At 45.9% G+C, this 22653-nt stretch overlaps 1 protein-coding gene across 1 annotated transcript in view; it reads right to left on the bottom strand.

Moving 5' to 3' along the window:
- Positions 1-1828: 1828 nt before the first annotated feature.
- The window catches only part of LDB3 (LIM domain binding 3), a 291111-nt gene continuing 270286 nt past the window's right edge, over positions 1829-22653 (bottom strand). Inside the window, exons 13-14 of the mRNA XM_077259320.1 lie at positions 5616-5731; positions 1829-3246 (exon numbers count right to left, since the gene is read on the bottom strand). Of these exons, the coding sequence (XP_077115435.1) occupies positions 3157-3246; positions 5616-5731 (206 nt within the window). The 3' untranslated portion in view covers positions 1829-3156. The remainder of the gene's footprint in view (positions 3247-5615; positions 5732-22653) is intronic.

The raw sequence follows: 22653 nt of genomic DNA, 5'->3' as shown, positions 1-22653 counted from the left end.
TGAAGGCATCAAAACTATGAATTAATACATGTGGAATTATATACTTAATAAAAAAGTGTGAAACAACTGAAATTACATATTATATTCTAGGTTCTTCAAAGTAGCCAGCTTTTGCTTTGATGACTGCTTTGCACACTCTTGGCATTCTCTTGATGAGCTTCAAGAGGTAGTCACCGGGAATGGTTTTCAATTCACAGGTGTGCCCTGTCAGGTTTAATAAGTGGGATTTCTTGCCTTATAAATGGGGTTGGACCATCAGTTGTGTTGTGCAGAAGTCTGGTGGATACACAGCTGATAGTCCTACTGAATAGACGGTTAGAATTTGTATTATGGCAAGAAAAAAGCAGCGAAAAAAAGAGAAACGAGTGACCATCATTACTTTAAGAAACGAAGGTCAGTCAGTCTGAAAAATTGGGAAAACTTTGAAAGTGTCCCCAAGTGCAGTTGGAAAAACCATCAAGCGCTACAAAGAAACTGGCTCACATGAGGACCGCCCCAGGAAAAGAAGACCAAGAGTCACCTCTGCTTCTGAGGATAAGTTTATCCGAGTCACCAGCCTCAGAAATCGCAGGTTAACAGCAGCTCAGAATAGAGACCAGGTCAATGCCACACAGAGTTCTAACAGCAGACACATCTCTACAACAACTGTTAAGAGGAGACTTTGTGCAGCAGGCCTTCATAGTGAAATAGCTGCTAGGAAACCACTGCTAAGGACAGGCAACAAGAAGAGACTTGTTTGGGCTAAAGAACACAAGGAATGGGCATTAGATCAGTGGAAATCTGCGCTTTGGTCTGATGAATCCAAATTTGAGATCTTTGGTTCCAACAACCGTGTCTTTGTGCGATGCAGAAAAGGTGAACGGATGGACTCTACATTATTATTATTATTATTATTATTATTTATTGTTATAGCGCCATTTATTCCATGGCGCTTTACAAGTGAGGAGGGGTATACATAATAAAAACAAGTACAATAATCTTGAACAATACAAGTCATAACTGGTACAGTAGGAGAGAGGACATGCCTGGTTCCCACCGTGAAGCATGGCAGAGGAGGTGTGATGGTGTGGGGGTGCTTTGCTGGTGACACTGTTGAGGATTTATTCAAAATTGAAGGCATACTGAACCAGCATGGCTACCACAGCATCTTGCAGCGGCATGCTATTCCATCCGGTTTGCGTTTAGTTGGACCATCATTTATTTTTCAACAGGACAATGACCCCAAACACACCTCCAGGCTGTGTAAGGGCTATTTAACCAAGAAGGGGAGTGATGGGGTGCTACGCCAGATGACCTGGCCTCTACAGTTACCAGTCCTGAACCCAATCGAGATGGTTTGGGGTGAGCTGGACCGCAGAGTGAAGGCAAAAGGGCCAACAAGTGCTAAGCATCTCTGGGAACTCCTTCAAGATTGTTGGAAGACCACTCCCGGTGAGTACCTCTTGAAGCTCATCAAGAGAATGCCAAGAGTGTGCAAAGCAGTCATCAAAGCAAAAAGGTGGCTACTTTGAAAAACCTAGAATATAAGACATAATTTCAGTTGTTTCACACTTTTTTGTTAAGTATATAATTCCACATGTGTTAATTCATATTTTTGATGCCTTCAGTGTGAATGAACAATTTTCATAGTCATGAAAATACAGAAAAATCTTTAAATGAGAAGGTGTGTCCAAACTTTTGGTCTGTACTGTATATCTGCAGCATATAAAGGGTATATGCTCAATGTCCATGGATATAATCCTGGATACTATATATATCTGCAGCATGTAAAGGTATCAAAGGTAGCGTATAAATGCTCAATGTCTATGGACATAATCAGAGATACTGTATATATCTGCAGCGTATTATATCCATAGACATAATCAGGGATACTGTATATATCTGCAGCGTATAAACGGTATATGCTCAATGTCTATGGATATAATCCTGGATACTGTATATATCTGCAGCGTATAAAGGGTATATGCTCAATGTCCATGGATATAATCCTGGATACTGTATATATCTGCAGCATAAAAAAAATGTATATGCTCAATTTTTTCTGATCATATTTTTAGCAAGACCCTTACTATTATGATACATAATAGTATTATACAGTATGTATTTCAGTGTAACCCCTATCACAAGTCACAAAGACGTAATAATATTTAAACATTTATCCTGCATGTGCAGATGGGCGATTACTCTACAGTAACATCCTACTATTTTTGTAGATACTTTTTCTTTTCTGGCTTTTTTCTGGATGAGTCTATTCTGACAACCAGCCTGTATCTTGGCTAATTCCCTCTGCTCAGGAAGGTGCCGGGGACGCTGATATAAACAGTGGAGCAGCGCTTCCTTTTTTGGCCAGGGTGCGCTTCATTTAGTTTAAAACTCTATCCACGGCTGCTCTAAAAATACCATACATCTGGTTGCTTGGCACTCTGCTTATTTTTCTGCTCGGACTATAGCTCTGTGTTCAATCTCACATCAGTATCATCAGAACAATAATCTCGTCACATACTTGTATTTAATAAACCTCTTTGGCGTCAGGACTATTTTTTGCAGCCCCATAGTGTATATCTTGGGCAGGGGATGTATACAAGGGCCTTGGTTTAGCACATTTTATGTAATCACTATCACTCTTGGACCCCACATCTTGGGAAGGTCACCTAGAGAAGATGATATTCTGGTTATATCATAGGCCTGTGGCTAAATGGTCTCAATAAAATCCTTTTGGTCTAATCTTTGTTATGAGCTTTGCATATGAGCAAATTGCTTTCTGGGACTTGGAAAGGTCGTTGTTTTGTTCAATGTGCATAAGGTTAATGTATAAACCAGCAGGGACTAATACTAAAGTGGGAAGGGAGGCCACATTCCATCCCCACAATATGAACGGAACAAAACTCATTTTATCCTCGTTATTTCAAAGACTTGGTTCCTTTTGATGTCATTTTCCTACCTAACATCACAAAAACCATCCGACTCTGGTGGTCACATATTAAGTTATTTATAGTCTTCACTTTACATAGGTTTCTAACATTTCATTTCTAATGTGTTGTTTCTTTTCATTTCTTAGATTTCTGCTGCGTTGTAGCATGCTTTAAAGTAAAAATTCGGTGTTGTGAACTTTTTTTGGGAGTTGTCTGTTCCCATCTTTACAATAAATTAGAATTTTTAGACATTGATAGCGTGGGCATGTTTCTTGCACAGAGGCTTGTCCTTCTTGGAGTAGAATGGTTGACCTTCCAAATTCACATGGCAAACCTAGAATATAAAAATAAAAAGTATTTTTTTTTAACGGTATAACGCTTTTTTTTTGCATATATATTATTTTAATATATATATATATAAAGATATATATATATATTATATAGGAAAGTTATTGATACTCATGATAAGTTGTCAATTGCTCAAAATTTATCATGTTTTCAAAGTGACAATTTTTCAGTGCAATAAGTTTAAATTGTTTGTCCAAAGAGTTGTCTGATTTTTTAAATTAATTTTCAGAAAAGCTTTTTTGGACATTTTAAAGGGAACCTGACAGCTGATGCATGCAGCCTGATCCATGGACTGCATATATATAAATCAGAAGCTGGCCGCATAATCTCAGTCCGGCATGTTGGACTCTGAAACACTGGTGCGTTTCGAAGAAAAACATAATTTGAAAGCTGCCAGGCCTGACCGGCATGAGAGAATAGTCTGACAGGCAGGTTCCTGGCGGCTGACTTACCAGTTTTACCCTATACACACATGCAGGGAGAGACCTGTCACTCCAAGGCAGGGGACGGGAAGAAGCAGCCACGGACCGGCCTTTTTGACTGGTCACCGGTGCAGATCGGTCCCCAGCAGCTTTTAAAGCATGTTCTTCTCTGGAACCATGCAGCATTTCAAAATCAATCATACATGGCTGAACAGATGCTGCCCATGGGCATCATGTGTCAACTATCAGGTTCCCTTCAAGTTATTAGAAGGGAGTCCTTCACTTAGGACCAATTATATCAGTGGTTCTCTGGAAAACCTAGCACATCCAAGTATTAAATAGATAGTTCATTGATTTTAAAGGACATGAATTAACAATACACTTTCCCAGTGGTGGTGCTGCCAAGGAATGTAATGCTTGCTGCCAGATTTCCCACTAGATTACAGTTAATGGCAGGGGGTCCAAGTAATCTCATACCCTGTAATCATCTTATTTTCAAGGAACCCTTATAAATAAAAGGGATTGTCCAAAACAGATAATATTTTAAAATCCACCTTGAATTAGCGCAGTCTTTTGATTTTGTCAAACACTTGCATTAGTGATTTGTTCTGAACAGCAACATGGACTGCTCGTAGGCTATGCTGTCTCCTGTTTCCCATCATCAATACTATACATCCCATTACATTACTACAAATAAAAACACAGGAGACAGCATAGACCACTGATGATCAATGTGGCTAATGGAAGTGCTATAATAAAGTATAATCACTACAATGTAATATGATCAATCTTCTGAGAAGTTACACTGTAGGTTGATTTTTTTTAATGCATATTTGTGGAGCTAGTATTAAGGCTGTGCACTGCACACCTCCAGAGGAAATAAGAGGCTATGATTCTACAGATTTTAGTAACAATCAATTGTTTTTCATTGTCATAAAAGTCTAGAAATTATCTCAGAAAATGTTTGATGCACTTCCATAACTTTTTCTGGCAGTGAAGGCACTACTGAGTTTAGTGAAAAGGTTTATTCCATGCTCCAGTTAAAATTCAGGAAAGTGAACTCCAAAATCTCTAAAATAACAAAAAAGCAGGTACTTGCCCTCCACGGGTCCAGTATTACTCCCCACTTGTGCTCATGGCTCGGTATGTTGGTTGCAGCGGTGATGTCATGTTGACAACGCTCATCACTGCTGTAGCCAATCACTAATCTCAGTAACCAATCTTCTTACAGCCGCTGAGGTCAGTGATTGACTACAGTGGTAGTGCGTGCTGTCAGTACGGCAGGGAGCCTGCGCTGGACCCAGGAAGGGTGAATACCTTCTCTGTTTATTATTTTAGGCATTGTCCAGTTTCCTCCAAATAGACATTCTGCTTCTGGTGATGGAGTTGTCTCCATAGTGTACATTGGATTTTAGCTGGAGTGCAAGATAATGTTAGTCCTAGAAATCCATGTACATTTCAGTCTTTAGCGAGAGGTATATATAGGGTGCACCATGTATTTTGGGGGTGGTGCATACATACTGCTTTACTAAGATAGCAGTAGGGCAAATTACTTCACATATATTGTCCCTGGAATTCACAGAAAAAAAAGAAATTTAGGTGCTTTAAATGGTGGACCTATCATCATGAGATGGCAGGGGTGGGGGAAGTGACAAGATCAGAGCCTGACTTATTAAGCACACTCATTGAGCTATTTTCCATAAAGAATAGATGTTTATATTGTCAGCAATTCAATTTGCGTCAAGAAAAGATATGTTTGACTTAAGTCTAAAACCTGGTGCTAATATTGGTTTTGTACGGAGCAATCTGTTGAGCGACTAACTTTAAACCAATCATCTCGAGACCAGGTTTTAGAAGAACATCCCTGTTAAATCAATTTTTTTTTTTACTAAGGTTTAGATATGGTCTGCTAACTGGTGATGAATGTACTCACAGCACAGATAAAGCAGGTATCATGCCAAGTGTGTCCAAGGGCCTCAATGAATTTGTCACCTGCTTCAACAGGAAAATCACATCCATGGCATTTTGTACTGAATAGAGCAACATAATCTGCAAAACACAAAGATTCCACTATAATTCCATGACCTCAATGTGTGGTACAGTAACTAATAAGTCATTAGAAATGTAATACTCATTTGCACAGAAAAACAAGTATAAACCGAATGGGCATCATCCTTTCTTTGAACTCTGCATTGCACCATTACTCTGGTTCTACTTTTGAAGCTGTATGACTGAGTTGAAACCTGGGGCTAACATTCCCTTTGAAATGTCTCTACACTCTTTGAGACTCCAATCACTTCTGACTGTGTCTGAGACTCACCCTAATAACGCGGAGAATGATAACACTTAGACTTATGTGTCCAGAAGGAACGTCAGAGTACAGAGTTCTAAGAAAAGATGTTTCAACATTTTTGCAGATTGAAATTTTACTACGCAATGAGAATTCCACAGTCCTCTTTAATGAGAATTCCACAGTCCCCATAAAGGAAATCTTTCAAATGGATTAGGAGGGCATGCGCTGGTTAGTGATGTTATCGGCTGTGCTTTGCTACTCTGTGTTAATATCTATTACAAGAATTAGTGCAGTAGTAGGTTACCACTTTTTCAATATATACACTAGTAGTTTCTAGAAATTCTATTGAAAATATAGTGTCTTGGCTAAATATTGATATCAGCTCACCAGACAGTCACTGTAAATAGCCCACCTTGTCTTGTAAATGACTGTAAGGCAGGGGTGAGCAATTAATTTTCCTGAGAGGCCACATGAGAGACCGTGACTGTTGTCGAGGGCCAGACCAACAGGCTGAAATTAATTCTGCTCAAAATTAATATCAATATATTATAATTATATTATTGATAATTGTATTATTATTACATTTATCATTTAATATTGACCAGAAATAAGTATGCTGACATCCTCCTATATATTGTTTGAACCCAAGTACAGCCCCTTCTGTATATCGTATGAGCCCCCCCACAGCCCCTTATATACTGTAAGAGCCCTTATATACAGCATGAGCCCAACACAGCCTTCTTATATGAAGCATGAGCCCCACACAGCCTCCTTGTATACAGCATGAGTGCCACACAGCCACACTATATACGGCATGAGCCCCACAGCCTCTCTATGTATACTGCATGAGCCCCACACAACCTCCCTATATATACTGCATGAGCCCCACACAGCCTCCCTATATATACTGCATGAGCCCCACACAGCCTCCCTATATATACTGCATGAGCCCCACGCAGCCTCCCTATATATACTGCATGAGCCCCACACAGCCTCCCTATATACACTGCATGAGCCCCACACAGCCTCCTTATATAGAGCATGAGCCCCACACAGCCTCCCTATATACACTGCATGAGCTCCACACAGCCTCCCTATATACACTGCATGAGCCCCACACAGCCTCCTTATATAGAGCATGAGCCCCTCACAGCCACCCAATATAGAGCATGAGCCCCACAGCCTCCCTATATATGCTGCATTAGCCCCACACAGCCTCCCTATATATACTGCATGAGCCCCACACAGCCTTCCTATATACTGCATGAGCCCAACACAGTCTCACTATATATATTGCATGAGCCCCACACAGCCTCCCCAAATATACTGCATGAGCCCCACACAGCCTTCCTATATACTGCATGAGCACCACACAGCCTCCCCATATACAGCGTGAGCCCCACACAGCCTCCCCATATATACAGCATGAGCCCCATACAGCCTCCCTATATACATAGCATGAGCCCCACACAGCCTTCCCATATACTGCATGAGCCCCACACAGCCTCCCCGTATACTGCTCAAGCCCCACACAGCCTCCCAATGTGCAGCACAAGGCCCCCATAGCTTCCCCTTGTACAGTATGAGGACTCAATAGCCTCCCCATGTGCAGAAGAACGCCCCCATAGCCTCCCCTTGTACAGCACGAGGCCCCCATAGCCTCCCATTGTGCAGCACGAGGCCCCAATAGCCTCCCCTTGTGCAACACAAGGCTCCATAGCCTCCCCATGTGCAACACGAGGCCCCCATAGCCTCCCATTGTGCAGGATGAGGCCCCATAACCTCCCGTTGTGCAGCACAAGGCCCCATAGCCTCCACTTGTTCAGCAAAGCACTCCAATAGCCTCTCCTTGTGCAGAACGAGGCCCCATAGCCTCCCCTTATACAGCACAAGGCCCCCATAGCCTCCCCATGTGCAGTACTACACCCCCATATCCTCCCCTTTTGCAGGACGAGGACCCCATAGCCTCCTCTTGTGCAGCACGGGGCCCCCATAGCCTCCCCTTGTTCAGCACAACACCACATAGCCTCTCCTTGTGCAGCACAAGGCCCCATAGCCTTCCCTTATACAGCACAAGGCCCTCATAGCCTCCCCATGTGCAGCACTTTACTCCCATAGCCTTCCCTTGTGCGGCACGAGGCACTCATAGCCTCCCCATGTGCAGAACAAGGCCCCCATAGCCTCCCATTGTGCAGCACAACACCCCCGTAGCCTCCCCTTGTCCAACACAAGGCCCCCATAGCCTCCCCTTGTGCAGCACGAGGCCCCCATAACCTCCCCTTGTGCAGCACTAGGCCCCCATAGCCTCCCCTTGTGAATCACGAGGCCCCCGTAGCCTCCCCTTGTGCAACACAAGGCCCCCATAGCCTCCCCTTGTGCAGCACGAGGCCCCATAGCCTCCCCTTGTGCAACAAGAGGCCCCATAGCCTTCCCATGTGTAACACGAGGCCCCATAGCCTTCCCTTGTGCAGGACGTGACCCCCATAGCCTCCCGTTGTGCAGCACAAGGCCCCCATAGCCTCCACTTGTTCAGCACAACACCCCCAAAGCCTCTCCTTGTGCAGCACGAGGCCCCATAGCCTCCCCTTATACAGCACGAGGCCCCCATAGCCTCCCCATGTGCAGTACTACACCCCCCATAGCCTCCCCTTGTGCAGGACAAGGACCCCATAGCCTCCCCTTGTGCAGCAACGGGCCCCCATAGCCTCCCCTTGTTCAGCACAACACCCCATAGCCTCGCCTTGTGCAGCACGAGGCCCCATAGCCTTCCCTTATACAGCACGAGGCCCCCATAGCATCCCCATGTGCAGCACTTTACCCCCCATAGCCTTCCCTTGTGCAGCACGAGGCACCCATAGCCTCCCCATGTGCAGAACAAGGCCCCCATAGCCTCCCCTTGTGCAGCACGAGGCCCCATAGCCTTCCCTTATACAGCACGAGGCCCCGTAGCCTCCCCTTGTGCAACACAAGGCCCCCATATCCTCCCCTTGTGCAGCACGAGGCCCCCATAGCCTCGCCATGTGCAGAATGAGGCCCCATAGCCTCCCCTTGTGCAGCACAACACCCCCTTAGCCTTCCCTTGTGCAGCACGAGGCCCCCATAGCCTCCCCTTGTGCACCACTAGGCCCCCATAGCTTTCCCTTGTGAAGCATGAGGCCCCCCATAGCCTCACCTTGTGCAACACAAGGCCCCCATAGCCTCCCCCTTGTGCAGCACGAGGCCCCCATAGCCTCTATATGTGCAAAACGAGGCCCCATAGCCTCCCCTTGTGCAGCACAACACCCCCTTAGCCTCCCCTTGTGCAGCACAAGGCCCCCAAAGCCTCCCCATGTGCAGCACAAGGCCACCATAGCCTCCCCTTGTGCAGCAAAACACCGCCATAGCCTCCCGATGTGCAGAAAAATGCCCCCATAGCCTCCCCATGTGCACCATGTCACCCCCATAGTACTGAGACTAAAAACATTTGTGTGCTCGAAACGCATACAGTTTAGACAGGCACTCTCCTTCCGGTATACCCGGTTTTTGTACGAGGCCCCCATAGCCTCACCTTGTGCACCACAACACCCCCATAGCCTCCCCTTGTGTAGCACAACACCCTCATAGCCTCCCCTTGTGCAGCACAGTTTCCCCATAGCCTCCCCATGCCCACCCAAACATCCCATACACATGAAAAAAATGAACACCACATACTCACCTCGGTCCCGTCCCTGGCGCTCTGCTTCTGTCTTGGTGTCTCCGGTGCGCTGACTTTCCGCAGCACACAACTGACACGATGAAATTATGTCATCGCGTCACCTGTTTCACACGCTGATTGGTGGAGGAAGTGGTCAGAGGCCCCTCCTCCACTAACGCAGTCAGCCAGATGGAGAGAGCGAGCTTGCCTGCACGGTTCGACTCGGGGACCTCTGCTTTCCAGCCCCTCGGCTGTCTCGGTCTGCAGGCCGGACTAAGGCTAGGTTCACATTAGCGTTTCAGTCTGAAGCGCGGTGCTGCGGACCTCTTTCCTTAAGCTCCGCCTACTTCCGCATGTGTCCTGTGTACCTATCTTTAACATTGTGTATGCAGGAACATGCATTGTATTTGAATGTGTCCATGTGCGTCGTTTTGACGTGCCTGCCGAACGCAAGAATATGCAACATGTTGCGTTCAGGGGGCACTTCAAAACGACGCACGTGGACGCATCCGCATACAACGCATGTCCCTGCGCACACAATGTTAAAGATAGGTACGCATGCGGAAGTAGGCGGAGCTTTTAGGAAAGAAGTTGGCAGCACCGCGCTGCGGACTGAAACACTAATGTGAACCCGGCCTAATACAGCCAAAGGGACGGATGTGGCTCGCGGGCTGCACTTTGCCCAGGTCTGCTATAAGGTGAGGATGGCAGAAAATCAACGTACCGTATTTTACGCTTTGTAAGACGCACTTTATTTCCCCCAAATTTGGGGGGGAAATGTGGGTGCGTCTAACAAAGCGGATATACCGCTTACCATTACAGGCTGGGATGAGGGGGTGTCCGCCGCTGCTACCGCCCGCCGCCGCTGTCGCCCGCCGCCGCCCGCCGCCGCTGTCACCCGCCGCCACTGCCGGGGTTGTCCGCTGCTGCCCCGGGTGATGCTGGAGGCTCCGGTGCTGCGGGGGGCTCTGGCGACATTTTGTGAAAGACCAGAGCCCCCCGGCAGTTCGTCCATGCGTTCTAGTATGACTAACTCCTGGAAAATGGCCGCCGGAATCTCGGGAGATGAGATTTCAGCACTGAGATCTCATCTCTCGAGATTCCGGCGGCCATTTTCCCGGAGTCAGTCATACAGGAACGCATGGACGAACTGCTGGGGGCTCTGGTCTTTCACAAAATGTTGCCAGAGCCCCCCGCAGCACCGGAGACAGCCCTGGAGACAGCCCTGCAGCACTGGAGACAGCCCTGCAGCACCACAGCCCCCTGTAGTACCAGAGCCCCCTGCAGCACCAGAGCCCCCTGCAGCACCAGAGCCCCCTGCAGCACCCCTCATCCCAGCCTGCAGCACAGCAGCCCCCATGCAGCACCGAAGCCCCCCTGCAGACCCCATCATCCCAGCCTGCAGCAATGCTCCACTCCTGCCTCCAGCAACGACCCTGGGACCCTGATCCACCGCAGCCACAACCCCTGGTAAGCAATAAGACGCATGGATTATAAGAAGCCCCCTCAATTTATTAAAAAAAAGTTTTTTCCTATTTTTCTCCTCAAAATTTGGGGTGCGTCTTATAATCCGGAGCGTCTTACAAAGCGAAAAATACGGTAATTTAGCTGCTATATCTCACAAAATGTAGCAACCACGAGAACTAAGGCACAAAAATTTGATATAAGTTTAACTTTTGGGACTTGTTTGTCACAGTCATGACAACTTGTGCATACAGCGCTACCCAATTCACTAACATTGCCCTCGATGTGGCAGCTACATAAGGCAATACACTATGTTCCAAATTATTATGCAAATGACGTTTTTCTCAGATTTTCCTAAATGGTCGGTGCAAATGACAGTCAGTCTAATAAAAGTCATCACCCGATAGAGTATACATCGAATTTTATTGAAGAAACCTCCCAATGATAACAGTATAATCTCTAAAATAAATAAAAACTCAAAATGCACTGTTCCAAATTATTATGCACAGTAGAATTTTTATACATTTGATATGTTTTAAAGAACTGAAAATGCTCATTTGTGGAATTTGCAGCATTAGGAGGTCACATTCACTGAACAAAAAAGCTATTTAACTCCAAAACATCCTAACAGGCCAAGTTACATGTTAACATAGGAGCCCTTCTTTGATATCATCCTCACAATTCTTGCATCCATTAAACTTGTAAGTTTTTGGAGAGTTTCTGCTTGTATTTCTTTGCATGAAGTAAGAATTGCCTCCCAGAGCTGCTGTTTTGATGTGAACTGCCTCCCACCCTCATAGATCTTTTGCTTGATGATAATCCAAAGGTTCTCTATAGGGTTCAGGTCAGGGGAAGATGGTGGCCACACCATGAGTTTATCTCCTTTTATGCCCATAGCAGCCAATGACTCAGATGTATTCTTTGCAGCATGACAGCATGAGATAGTGCATTGTCATGCGTGAAGATGCTTCTGCTCCTGAAGGCACATTTCTGCTTTTTATACCATGGAAGAAAGTTGTCAGTCAGAAACTCTATACACTTTGCAGAGGTCATTTTCACACCTTCAGGAACCTTAAAGGGCCCTACCAGCTGTTCTGGACCAAAACATGACTCCTCAACCTCCTTGCTGACGTCGCAGCCTTGTTGGGACATGGTGGCCATCCACCAACCATCCACTACTCCATCCATCTGGACCATCCAGGTTTGCTCAACACTCATCAGTAAACAAGACTGCTTGAAAAATAGTCTTCATGTATGTCTGGGCCCACTGCAACCATTTCTGCTTGTGATCACTGTTTAGCGGTGGCCGAATAGTAGGTTTATGCACCAAAGCAAGCCTTTGAAGGATCCTACACCTTGAGGTTTGAGGGACTCCAGAGGCACCAGCAACTTCAAATAACTTTTTGCTGCTTTGTAATGGTATTTTGGCAGCTGCTCTCTTAATTCAATGAATTTGTCTGGCAGAAACCTTCCTCAATATGCCTTTATCTGCATGAACTCTGTTTCAGTCATAAATCTCTTCATAGTATGATGATCACTCCTAAGTTTTCTTGAAATATCTAATGTTTTCAAACCTTGTCCAAGGCATTGCACTATTTAACACTTTTCAGCAGCAGAGAGATCCTTTTTATTTCCCATATTGCTTGAAACCTGTGGCCTGCTTAATAATGTGGAACATCATTTTTTAAGTAGTTTTCCTTTAATTAGAATCACCTGGAAAACTAATTATCACATGTATTTAAGATTGATTTCAGTGATCCATTGAGCCCTGAGACACAATACCATCCATGAGTTTATTTGAAAAACAAAACGATTAAATCTTTATGACACTTAAATCGAATTTGCATAATAATTTGGAACACAGTGTATTTGGCCGTATGACGTGTGTTGTCGCTGAAGTTGCTGTGCAGACTCTATCTTTGTAGAAAGCTGTATATGGCTTTTTATAGCATTACTCATTTTCATTGGCAATATTTATCTATTTTTGTTATGATGCCAGTGTGTCATGACAGACAAAGAATAGAAATAGGTGCTATTTCTGTTTTCCTTGCTAATACATTGGGTGTGTATTTAGCTAAAACATTGCCTCTGTCTTGCAGATTTAGCTAGAACAAGTGACTGGTTTCGGTGCTATTGTTTTGCTTCATTTACTTCTCCTCACCCTCATGTCTGTCTTGACTTTCTTCACTATGCCAGACAAGACTTTCACAGTAGATTACTTAGTAAATGCAAAAGTTAAGGTAAGCAAAATGATGAGTGCAGCTGGTGAGCTGTTAAGACTGGTTTCTTACAAAGGATTTCCTTTAACAGGATACAAAAGTGCCACCAATGGAAGACAAATGAAGAGTTGATATAAACAACGATGTGTGGATCTCTGGTATTATGACAATTAAAACACAAAGGGTTTAATTAGCATTTTTTACTCTAAAAACAGTACTGGATCAGAGTAACTTTCACATTAGCATTTCTGCATCTGAATTGCTGCTGCAAGTCCAGAGGACAGCCCAAACTAACAGATTCATAGGGATCTATGATGCGGTCAGTTTGGGTCTGTAGTCCTTTGTACGGGCTGAGGCTTGCAGTGATAGTACAGTGCAGATACAATAGTAAATATGCACACATATTACTGTCTTGTGAAACTAGGCTTGGAGAAAGACAGCTTTTCTGAAGACAGATGTACATCATAATATAAGTTAGTGTTTCCCAACTCCAGTCCTCAAGGGCCACCAACCGATCATGTTTTCAGGATTACCTTAGTATTGTGTTATGATCCGGTGACCTTGGAGCCGCATGAGACTTTCTCTGGAGTAGGAGGTACCTGTACTGACCGCAAACCCTAAACTGACACCACAACTAGAAGTAGCCGTGGGGTGTACCTAACACGTCCTAGACACCTCGACACAGCCGGAGGACTAAATACCCCTATAGATGGAAAGGGGAATTTCTCTCTTGCCTCAGAGCAGAACCCTAAAGGATAGGCAGCCCCCCACAAATAGTGACTGTGAGTATAAGAGGAAAGACACACGCAGGCAGAAAACAGGATTTAGCAAAAGAGGCACTTCTAGCTAAATAGAAAAGGATAGGATAGAATTCTAAGCGGTCAGTATTAAAACCCTAAAAATATCCACAGCAGATAATAAAAATATTCTACATCTAGCTAAAGACATAGAATGTATATCTGCATCTCCAGAGAATCCAGCATGACTGAAAAATTCAAACAAAGTCTAAGCTGGACAAAAACACAATGAATTGCACTGAAATGTAAAGCACACTGCATGTGTGCTGCAGAGACAAAAACCAGACACTTATCTTAGCTGAATTGACAGCAGGGCATGAGGAGCCAGACAGAGATGCAATCCCTCCAAGAACAATGGACAACTGGCAAGGACTAATGGATCCTGCACACCTAAATACCTGGTAGAGCTGCAATCAGCAGAAACACCTGCCCTGGATTACAACCCAGAGACAACTGCACTACCACCAACAACCACCGGAGGGAGCCCAAGAGCAGAATTCATAACAGTATTGCACAGATGATGGAATTATTGCCTGTGGAGGTGATGCAGTTATGACCTTGGCAAAACTATGGAAATCCTGAAAACATGACCTGCTGGTGACTCTTGAGGAATGGAGATGGGTAACACTGATGTAGGTAATAAATGTTCTCTGAAGCAGGGTTCCCAAAGCTTTTTGTGAAGGTGCTGACTCCTGGACCCAGTCCATGTTCTCTTACATTATTGAAAACATTTAAGCAAGGAGTAAGCAAAACAAAAGGTCAAATATTGGGCTAAATCAGATAAAAGGGTAGGCTAGGGAAAGGCCTGAGCAGCAGAGGTAATTGGGGGTTGAAGGGATGCCTTAAAATTGGTACCAGACCCTCAACTTAAGAATTATTACTTTAGAACAGGGTTTCCCATCACATGGATTACAGGCCTCTGAGTAGTGACTTACAGCTATTAACTAGGTCCATGTATAAAGTTGAGTAGAGCAGATAACTGTTGGCAGAAAGAAGAGGAGGAGGAGACATGAAAAGGTTTTAGCATTTTGGCACTGCCCTTTGTTCCTCCTTTCTGTTGATATCATCCCCCTTAACATTCATGTGACTTTTCTCTTCCTAGCTTGTTCCCATGCATGTTCTCCCTCATTATTGGATGTCCACTTTCTTTCCTGCTCCGCTACTCTTTAGTATGAATTTGATAGATGCACACATGACTCTTCATTGCTCCCCACACCTGACCTCTTTTACATTCTTCTCCAGTAAGAGGTTTATTGTTGGAAGAAAACAGCTCATAAGGACCATTTTACACATTCATGTTTAAATGTTACATTTCTTTTTTGTTCCATTTCCTTCTGTATCGGGAGGTGAGTGGTGCACCATGATTACACAGATATCTGTATATACATGTCACCAGCAGCGTTCACTCCCTGATGCAGGAGTGGGTGGAGATGGAAAAATCCTTTAAACATGGATCTAATGTTCTTGTAAGTTTTACTCCGTTTGGACAGTCTTAAAGGATTATTCCGATGTAGAAGTGAGAGTCATTGGTGGCGTCACATCTAAAGATACCTACTGGGACATATACAGGTGCATCTCACAAAAATAGAATATCATAAAAAAGTTAATTTATTTCAGTTCTTCAATACAAAAAGTGAAACTCATATATTATATAGAGTCATTACAAACAAAGAGATCTATTTCACGTGTTTATTTCTTTTTTTGTTGATGATTGTGGCTTACAGCCAATGAAAACCCAAAAGTCTTTATCTCAGTAAATTAGAATACTTTATAACACCAGCTTGAAAAAATTATTTTAAAATCTGAAATTTTGGCCTACTGAAATGTATATTCAGTAAATGCACTCAATAGTTGGTCTGGGCTCCTTTTGCATCAATTACTGCATCAATGCGGCGTGGCATGGAGGTGATCAGTCTGTGGCGCCGCTGAGGTGTTATGGAAGCCCAGGTTGCTTTGATAGCAGCCTTCAGCTCATCTGCATTGTTGGGTCTGGTGTCTCTCACCTTCCTCTTTACAGTACCCCATAGATTCTCTAGGGGTTAAGGTCAGGCGAGTTCGCTGGCCAATCAAGCACAGTGATAATGTTGTTTTTAAACTATGTATTGGTACTTTTAGCAGTGTGGACAGGTGCTAAAGGTACCGTCACATTAAGCGACGCTGCAGCGATATAGACAACGAGCCGATCGCTGCAGCGTTGCTGTTTAGGTCGCTAGGAGACGTCAGACACCGGCAACAGCAGAACGATGCAGGAGCGATCCTGTGACGTACTTATCGTTCTCGCTGGTTGTTTGCTCCAGTTCGCTCCATGAAGAAACATTGCAGGCATCGTTGCTTTTGCTGTCAAACACGACGATACACGCCGATCTGACGACCAAATAAAGTTCTGGACTTCTAGCTCCGACCAGCGATATCACAGCGGGATCCAGATCGCTGCTGCGTGTCAAACACAACGAGATCGCTATCCAGGACGCTGCAACGTCACGGATTGTTGTCGTTCTCGTTGGAAAGTTATTTAGTGTGAAGGTACCTGCTGGAGAATAAAACTTCCATCTCCAAAAAGCTTATCGGCAGAGGGAAGCATGGAGTGCTCTAAAATTTCCTGGTAGATGGCTGCGCTGACTTTGGTCTTGATAAAATACAGTGGACCTACACCAGCAGATGACATGGCTCCCCAAACCATCACTGATTGTGTAAACTTCACACTAGACCTCAAGCAGCTTGGATGGTGTGCCTCTCCACTCTTCCTCCAGACTCTGGGATCTTGATTTCCAAGGTCTAGTGTGAAGTACCACAATCAATGATTATTTTTGGAGCCACATCTGCTGGTGTAGGTCCATTGAGTGTGTTTTATCAAGACGAAAGTCAGCGCAGCCATCTACCAGGAAATTTTAGAAAATGTATGGGGTATTGTCAAGAAGACGACGAGAGACACCAAAACCAACAATGCAGATGAGCTGAAGGCTGCTATGAAAGCAACCTTGGCTTCCATAACACCTCAGCAGTGAAATAGATCACTCTGTGTGCAATGACTCTATATAATACTGTATACTAGATGTTTCCAGCCAGCTAACGCTCGGCACGCTCAGTGCTATCTAATTAACGCTGCTAGTGATTAAACTAAAGTAAATAATGACAACATTCAATAGGGCTTACGCAGGTGGTAAATTAACTTAAAATGAAGTTAATAACAATAATAATCATGTGTGGGGATGGAGCCTCGCATGGTAATATGTGGGGACGAAGCCTCGTGTGGTAATGTGTGAGGATGTAGCCTCGTGTGTTAATGTGTGGGGACAGAGCCTCATGTGGTAATGTGTGGGGACTGCGCCTCGTGTGGTAATGTGTGGGGATGGAGCCTCATGTGGTAATGTGTGAGGACGGAGCCTCGTGTGGTAATGTGTGGGGACAGAGCCTCGTGTGGTAATGTGTGAGGACAGAGCCTCATGTGGTAATGTGTGGGGACTGAGCCTCGTGTGGTAATGTGGGGGGATGCAGCCTCGTGTGTTAATGTGTGAGGACGGAGCCTCATATGGTAATGTGGGGGGATGGAGTCTCGTGTGGTAATGTGTGGGGATGGAGTCTTGTGTGGTAATGTGTGGGGACGGAGCCTTGTGTGGTAATGTGTGGGGACGGAGCCTCGTGTGGTAATGTGTGGGGACGGAGCCTCGTGTGGTAATGTGTGGGGACGGAGCCTCGTGTGGTAATGTCTGGGGACGGAGCCTCGTGTGGTAATGTGGGGGGATGCAGCCTCGTGTGGTAATGTGTGAGGACAGAGCCTCATATGGTAATGTGGGGGGATGGAGTCTTGTGTGGTAATGTGTGGGGACGGAGCCTCGTGTGGTAATGTGTGGGGACGGAGCCTCATGTGGTAATGTATGGGGACGGAGCCTCGTGGTAATGTAGGAGGTGGGATTATATGTGGTAATGTGGTGGGGGGGTGGGATTATGTGTGGTGATGTGGTGGGGGGCGGCATTATGTGTGGTGATGTGGTGGGGGGCGGGATTATGTGTGGTGATGTGGTGGGGGGCGGGATTATGTGTGGTGATGTGGTGGGGGGGCGGGATTATGTGCGGTGGGGGGTGGGATTATGTGTGGTAATGTGGTGGGGGATGGGATTGTGTGTAATAATGTGGTGGGGGGCGGGATTATGTGTGGTGATGTGGTGGGGGGGCGGGATTATGTGTGGTGATGTGGTGGGGGGGCGGGATTGTGTGATAATGTGGTGTGGGGTGGGATTATGTGTGGTGGGGGGCGGGATTATGTATGGTGATGTGGTGGAGGGGTGGGATTATGTGTGGTGATCTGGTGGGGGGGCGGGATTATGTGTGGTAATGTGGTGGGGGGCGAGATTGTGTGTAATAATGTGGTGGGGGTGGGATTATGTATGGTGATGTGGTGGAGGGGTGGGATTATGTGTGGTGATCTGGTGGGGGGGCGGGATTATGTGTGGTAATGTGGTGGGGGGCGAGATTGTGTGTAATAATGTGGTGGGGGTGGGATTATGTGTGGTGATGTGGTGGGGGGCGGGATTGTGTGTGGCAATGTGGTGGGGAGCTGGATTATGTGTAGTAATGTGGTGGGGGCGGGATTGTGTCTGGTAATGGGGTGGGGGCGGGATTGTGTGTGGTAATGTGGTGGGGGCGGGATTATGTGGTGATGTGGTGGGGGAGTGGGATTATGTGTGGAGATGTGGTGGGGGGCGGGATTATGTGTGGTGATGTGGTGGGCGGGTGGGATTATGTGTGGCGATGTGGTGGACGGGCGGGATTATGTGTGGTGATGTGGTGGGGGCGGGATTATGTGAGGTGATGTGGTGGGCGGGTGGGATTATGTGTGGTGATGTGGTGGGGGGGCGGGATTGTGTGTGGTGATGTGGTGGGGGGGCGGGATTGTGTTGGGTGATGTGGTGGGGGGCGGGATTGTGTGTGGTAGTGGTGGGGGGCAGGATTGTGTGTGGTAATGGGGGGCTGGATTGTGGTAGTGTGGTGGGGGCGGGATTGTGTGTGGTAATGGGGTGGGGGGCGGGATTATGTGTTGTAATGTGGTGGGGGCAGGTTTGTGTGTGGTAATGTGGTGGGGGGCGGAATTGTGTGTGGTAATGTTGTGGGGGCAGGATTATGTGTGGTGATGTGTGGGGGCGGGATTTTGTGTGGTAATGGGGTGGGGGTCGGGATTATGTGTGGTGATGTGTTGGGGGGGCGGGATTATGTGTGGTGATGTGGTGGGGGGCAGGATTGTGTGTGGTAATGTGGTGGGGAGGCGGGATTGTGTGTGGTAATGTGGTTGGGGGCAGGATTGTGTGTGGTAATGTGGTGGGGGCGGGATTGTGTGTGGTAATGTGGTGGGGCCGGGATTGTGTGTGGTAATGTGGTGGGGCCGGGATTGTGTGTGGTAATGTGGTGGGGGCGGGATTGTGTGTGGTAATGGGGTGGGGGGCGGGATTATGTGTGTGTTGATGTGTTGGGGGGTGGAGCTACTGTGCAGGGGGCGGGATTAGGGAGTAATCACAATGCCTCTTATATATATAGATGAGTTTCACTTTTTGCTTTGAAGAACTGAAATAAATTAACTTTTTGATCATATTCTAATTTTGTGAGATGCACCTGTATGTCATTCCAGTTGTCAGAAACAGAAATAATTCTGATGCCGTAAACTTAACCCCTGAGTTTCCACAGTCATAAATGACTTTGGTATCTGAATAACTAGTCAGGGGAAGGCCTCAGACCTTATCTTTGAGTTGTTTCCTCCTTTTCAGTTTTTTTTCATATAGATTGTGGCTCTCGAACATCGGAATGTGGCTCTCAGAATAAGGAAGGTTGGGGAGCAATGTTCTACAATATACATAGTTTAATAGTATATATTCTGTAGTTGAATACATTGGACATATTTTTTTTTCTACAATGCACAGGGCAATTAGCCAGAAAAAATTCCTTACTGACTATTTGAATGACTAGTAATGGACCAATAACTTGGCTTATCAAATCAAATTCTAAAGTTGAACATGCAAATTGCCTCTTCAGAGAAAAAGAGGACTTGAACTCTATAGCGCCACCTATTGGAAGTAGCGATCCTACAATATTGCAAGACTCGTTAAAGGGTTGATTGTGACTTGTAGGATCGCTTCTTCCAATAGGTGGCGCTAGAGTTCAAGTCCTCTTTTTCTCTGAAGAGGCAATTTGCATCTTACATTTCTCAGAGGAGCATTGCACGGCGAATAAGCCTCCTTACCTTGACAAGCCAGAACCAGTATGTCACTCTCCACAAGGAGAAACCTTGCCTCTTAAAGTTGAACATAAACCTCAATAGAATTTGTCCAAACCCATTGATAATCTAATGGTACAATCTCTGCTTCCTGAAAACTGCTGCCTATCATCCTGCAACATTCCCTTTAATGGTACAATCTCTGCTTCCTGTCAACTGCTGCCTATCATCCTGCAACATTCCCTTTAATGGTATAATCTCTGCTTCCTGTCAACTGCTGCCTATCACCCTGTAACAATTCCTTTATGTGCCTGCTGAATGTTTGCTAAATTCATTTGTTGTATTGTATTAAATACTTTATGCTGTACATCCATGCTGGGGTCACAGAAGATATTATCTTGTGCAAGGAGGTGTTAGAGCATATGGTTGTAGCCAGGCTCAGTGCCTTTGATCATGTAACCTCCCCTGGGGTGTTGGCCAATTGCTAATTTATCCCCAATCAGGTCCCACAATCCCTCTCACCTGATCCTTTACTCAGTCCTATAAATTTAGTAGCATCTTAAGGGGTGCACGCGAGTGGGGTCAGGCACGCGCATCCCTGCAGCAAAGCATTACGCAGCTAAGCATAGAGACACTGCAATTATTTCAAGGGCAGTTAGTCACGGCAGGAGTCAGGACCCCACTCTATGTATCTGTCTCTTTTGGGTATGTCTGCTGAATAAGCACTTCTAATTACTTGAATCTAGCTTTTCTATTAACCTATCTTACTCCATCATGTTTACATATGTCCTTACAGTGTTTGCTCCACTAATCCTCTCCTTCGCTATCCACAAACCCCAGCACCCTCTAACCAAATAATCATCTCCACTGCACTCTTACCTCCCCACCTGTGCTCCTCTGCCAACCTGCTCCTCAACCTCAAATCTGTCCTAATAAAGCATAAAGCAAGTCGCCCACTCTCCTTCTCCCACTTGCTCTCCCTTTCTCCACTTCTCCTCACTGCTGGCGACATATCTCTCTACCCTGGACCTCCACAGCTCATACCTCCCATGACTAACCCCTTCCATCACTCCCGATCTAATATGAACTACCGCAATCTTTCAAACATAAAAACCGTGCCCCTGACGCCCACCCCCCTGCTAACTCTCTCTGGAGCACTCTGGAATTCCCGCTCAATCTGCAATAAGCTTCATGTGATTCATGACCTTTTTCTCTCTCACAAGCTTGCCTTCTGTGATCTCACAGAAACATGGCTAACACCCTCTGACACCGCCTCCAATGCTGCACTGTGTTATGGCAGCTTCCACTTCACCCACACCCCTCGTCCCGGCAACAGACATGGTGGAGGAGTGGGTCTTTTCCTTTCTTCTAACTGCACCTTTAACCCAATCCCACCTCAACCCTCCCTTATCCCCCCTCTTTTGAAGTCCACTCTGTCCGCATCTACTCCAACCTCCAAGTGGCCGTCATATATTGACCTCCGGGCCCGGCCACTGCCTTTATTGACCAATTCTCCACCTGGCTTCTTCACTTTCTCTCTGCTGACATTCCCACCATCATCATGGGTGACTTCAACATCCCCATTGATTCCCCTCAGTCAACAGGCTCCAAACTTCTGTCCCTTACTTCATCTTTTGGACTTACTCAGTGGTCCTCCGCAGCCACCCACACAGACGGACATACCCTAGACCTGGTCTTCACCCGTCTCTGCTCTCTATCTTACTTCACCACCTCCCCTCTCCCTCTATCCGACCACTATCTGCTCACTTTCTCACCCCTGTCCTCCTCACCGGTCACCCATGTGGAGCAACATGCACACCCCTGCAGAAACCTTGCACACCTAGACTCCCACACACTCTCTGACTCTATCCTACCACTGTCATCCATATCCTCACTCCACGACACAGACATTGCTACTTTCTACAATGCCACTCTTGCATCAGCTATTGACACGGTCGCCCCTCTCGTTCATGGCAGAGTGCGAAGTATCAATAGACAACCCTGGCACAATAACACCACTAAAAAGAAGAAAACACATTCACAAGACGACTTCACTGCATTCAAACAGGCCAGACTCGCTTTTAAATCTGCTCTCACCTCTGCTAAACAGGCCTACTTCACAACCCTCATAGCTTCCCTATCCTACAACCCCAAACAGTTATTCAAAACCTTTAACTCCCTCCTCTGCCCCCCACTGCCCCTTCAACCTCCCTCATCTCTGCTGAGGACTGTCATGATCTCTGCAGGCAGAGATCATAGCAAGCCTATAGAGGGACAAGCTCTCGGAAGATGGAACTATACTGACCATGAACTAAGCCTGCCG

This window comes from Ranitomeya variabilis, chromosome 4 (genome assembly GCF_051348905.1).
Source record: "Ranitomeya variabilis isolate aRanVar5 chromosome 4, aRanVar5.hap1, whole genome shotgun sequence".
Lineage (NCBI taxonomy): Eukaryota > Metazoa > Chordata > Amphibia > Anura > Dendrobatidae > Ranitomeya > Ranitomeya variabilis.
This window is presented reverse-complemented; position numbering and strand designations above follow the sequence as displayed.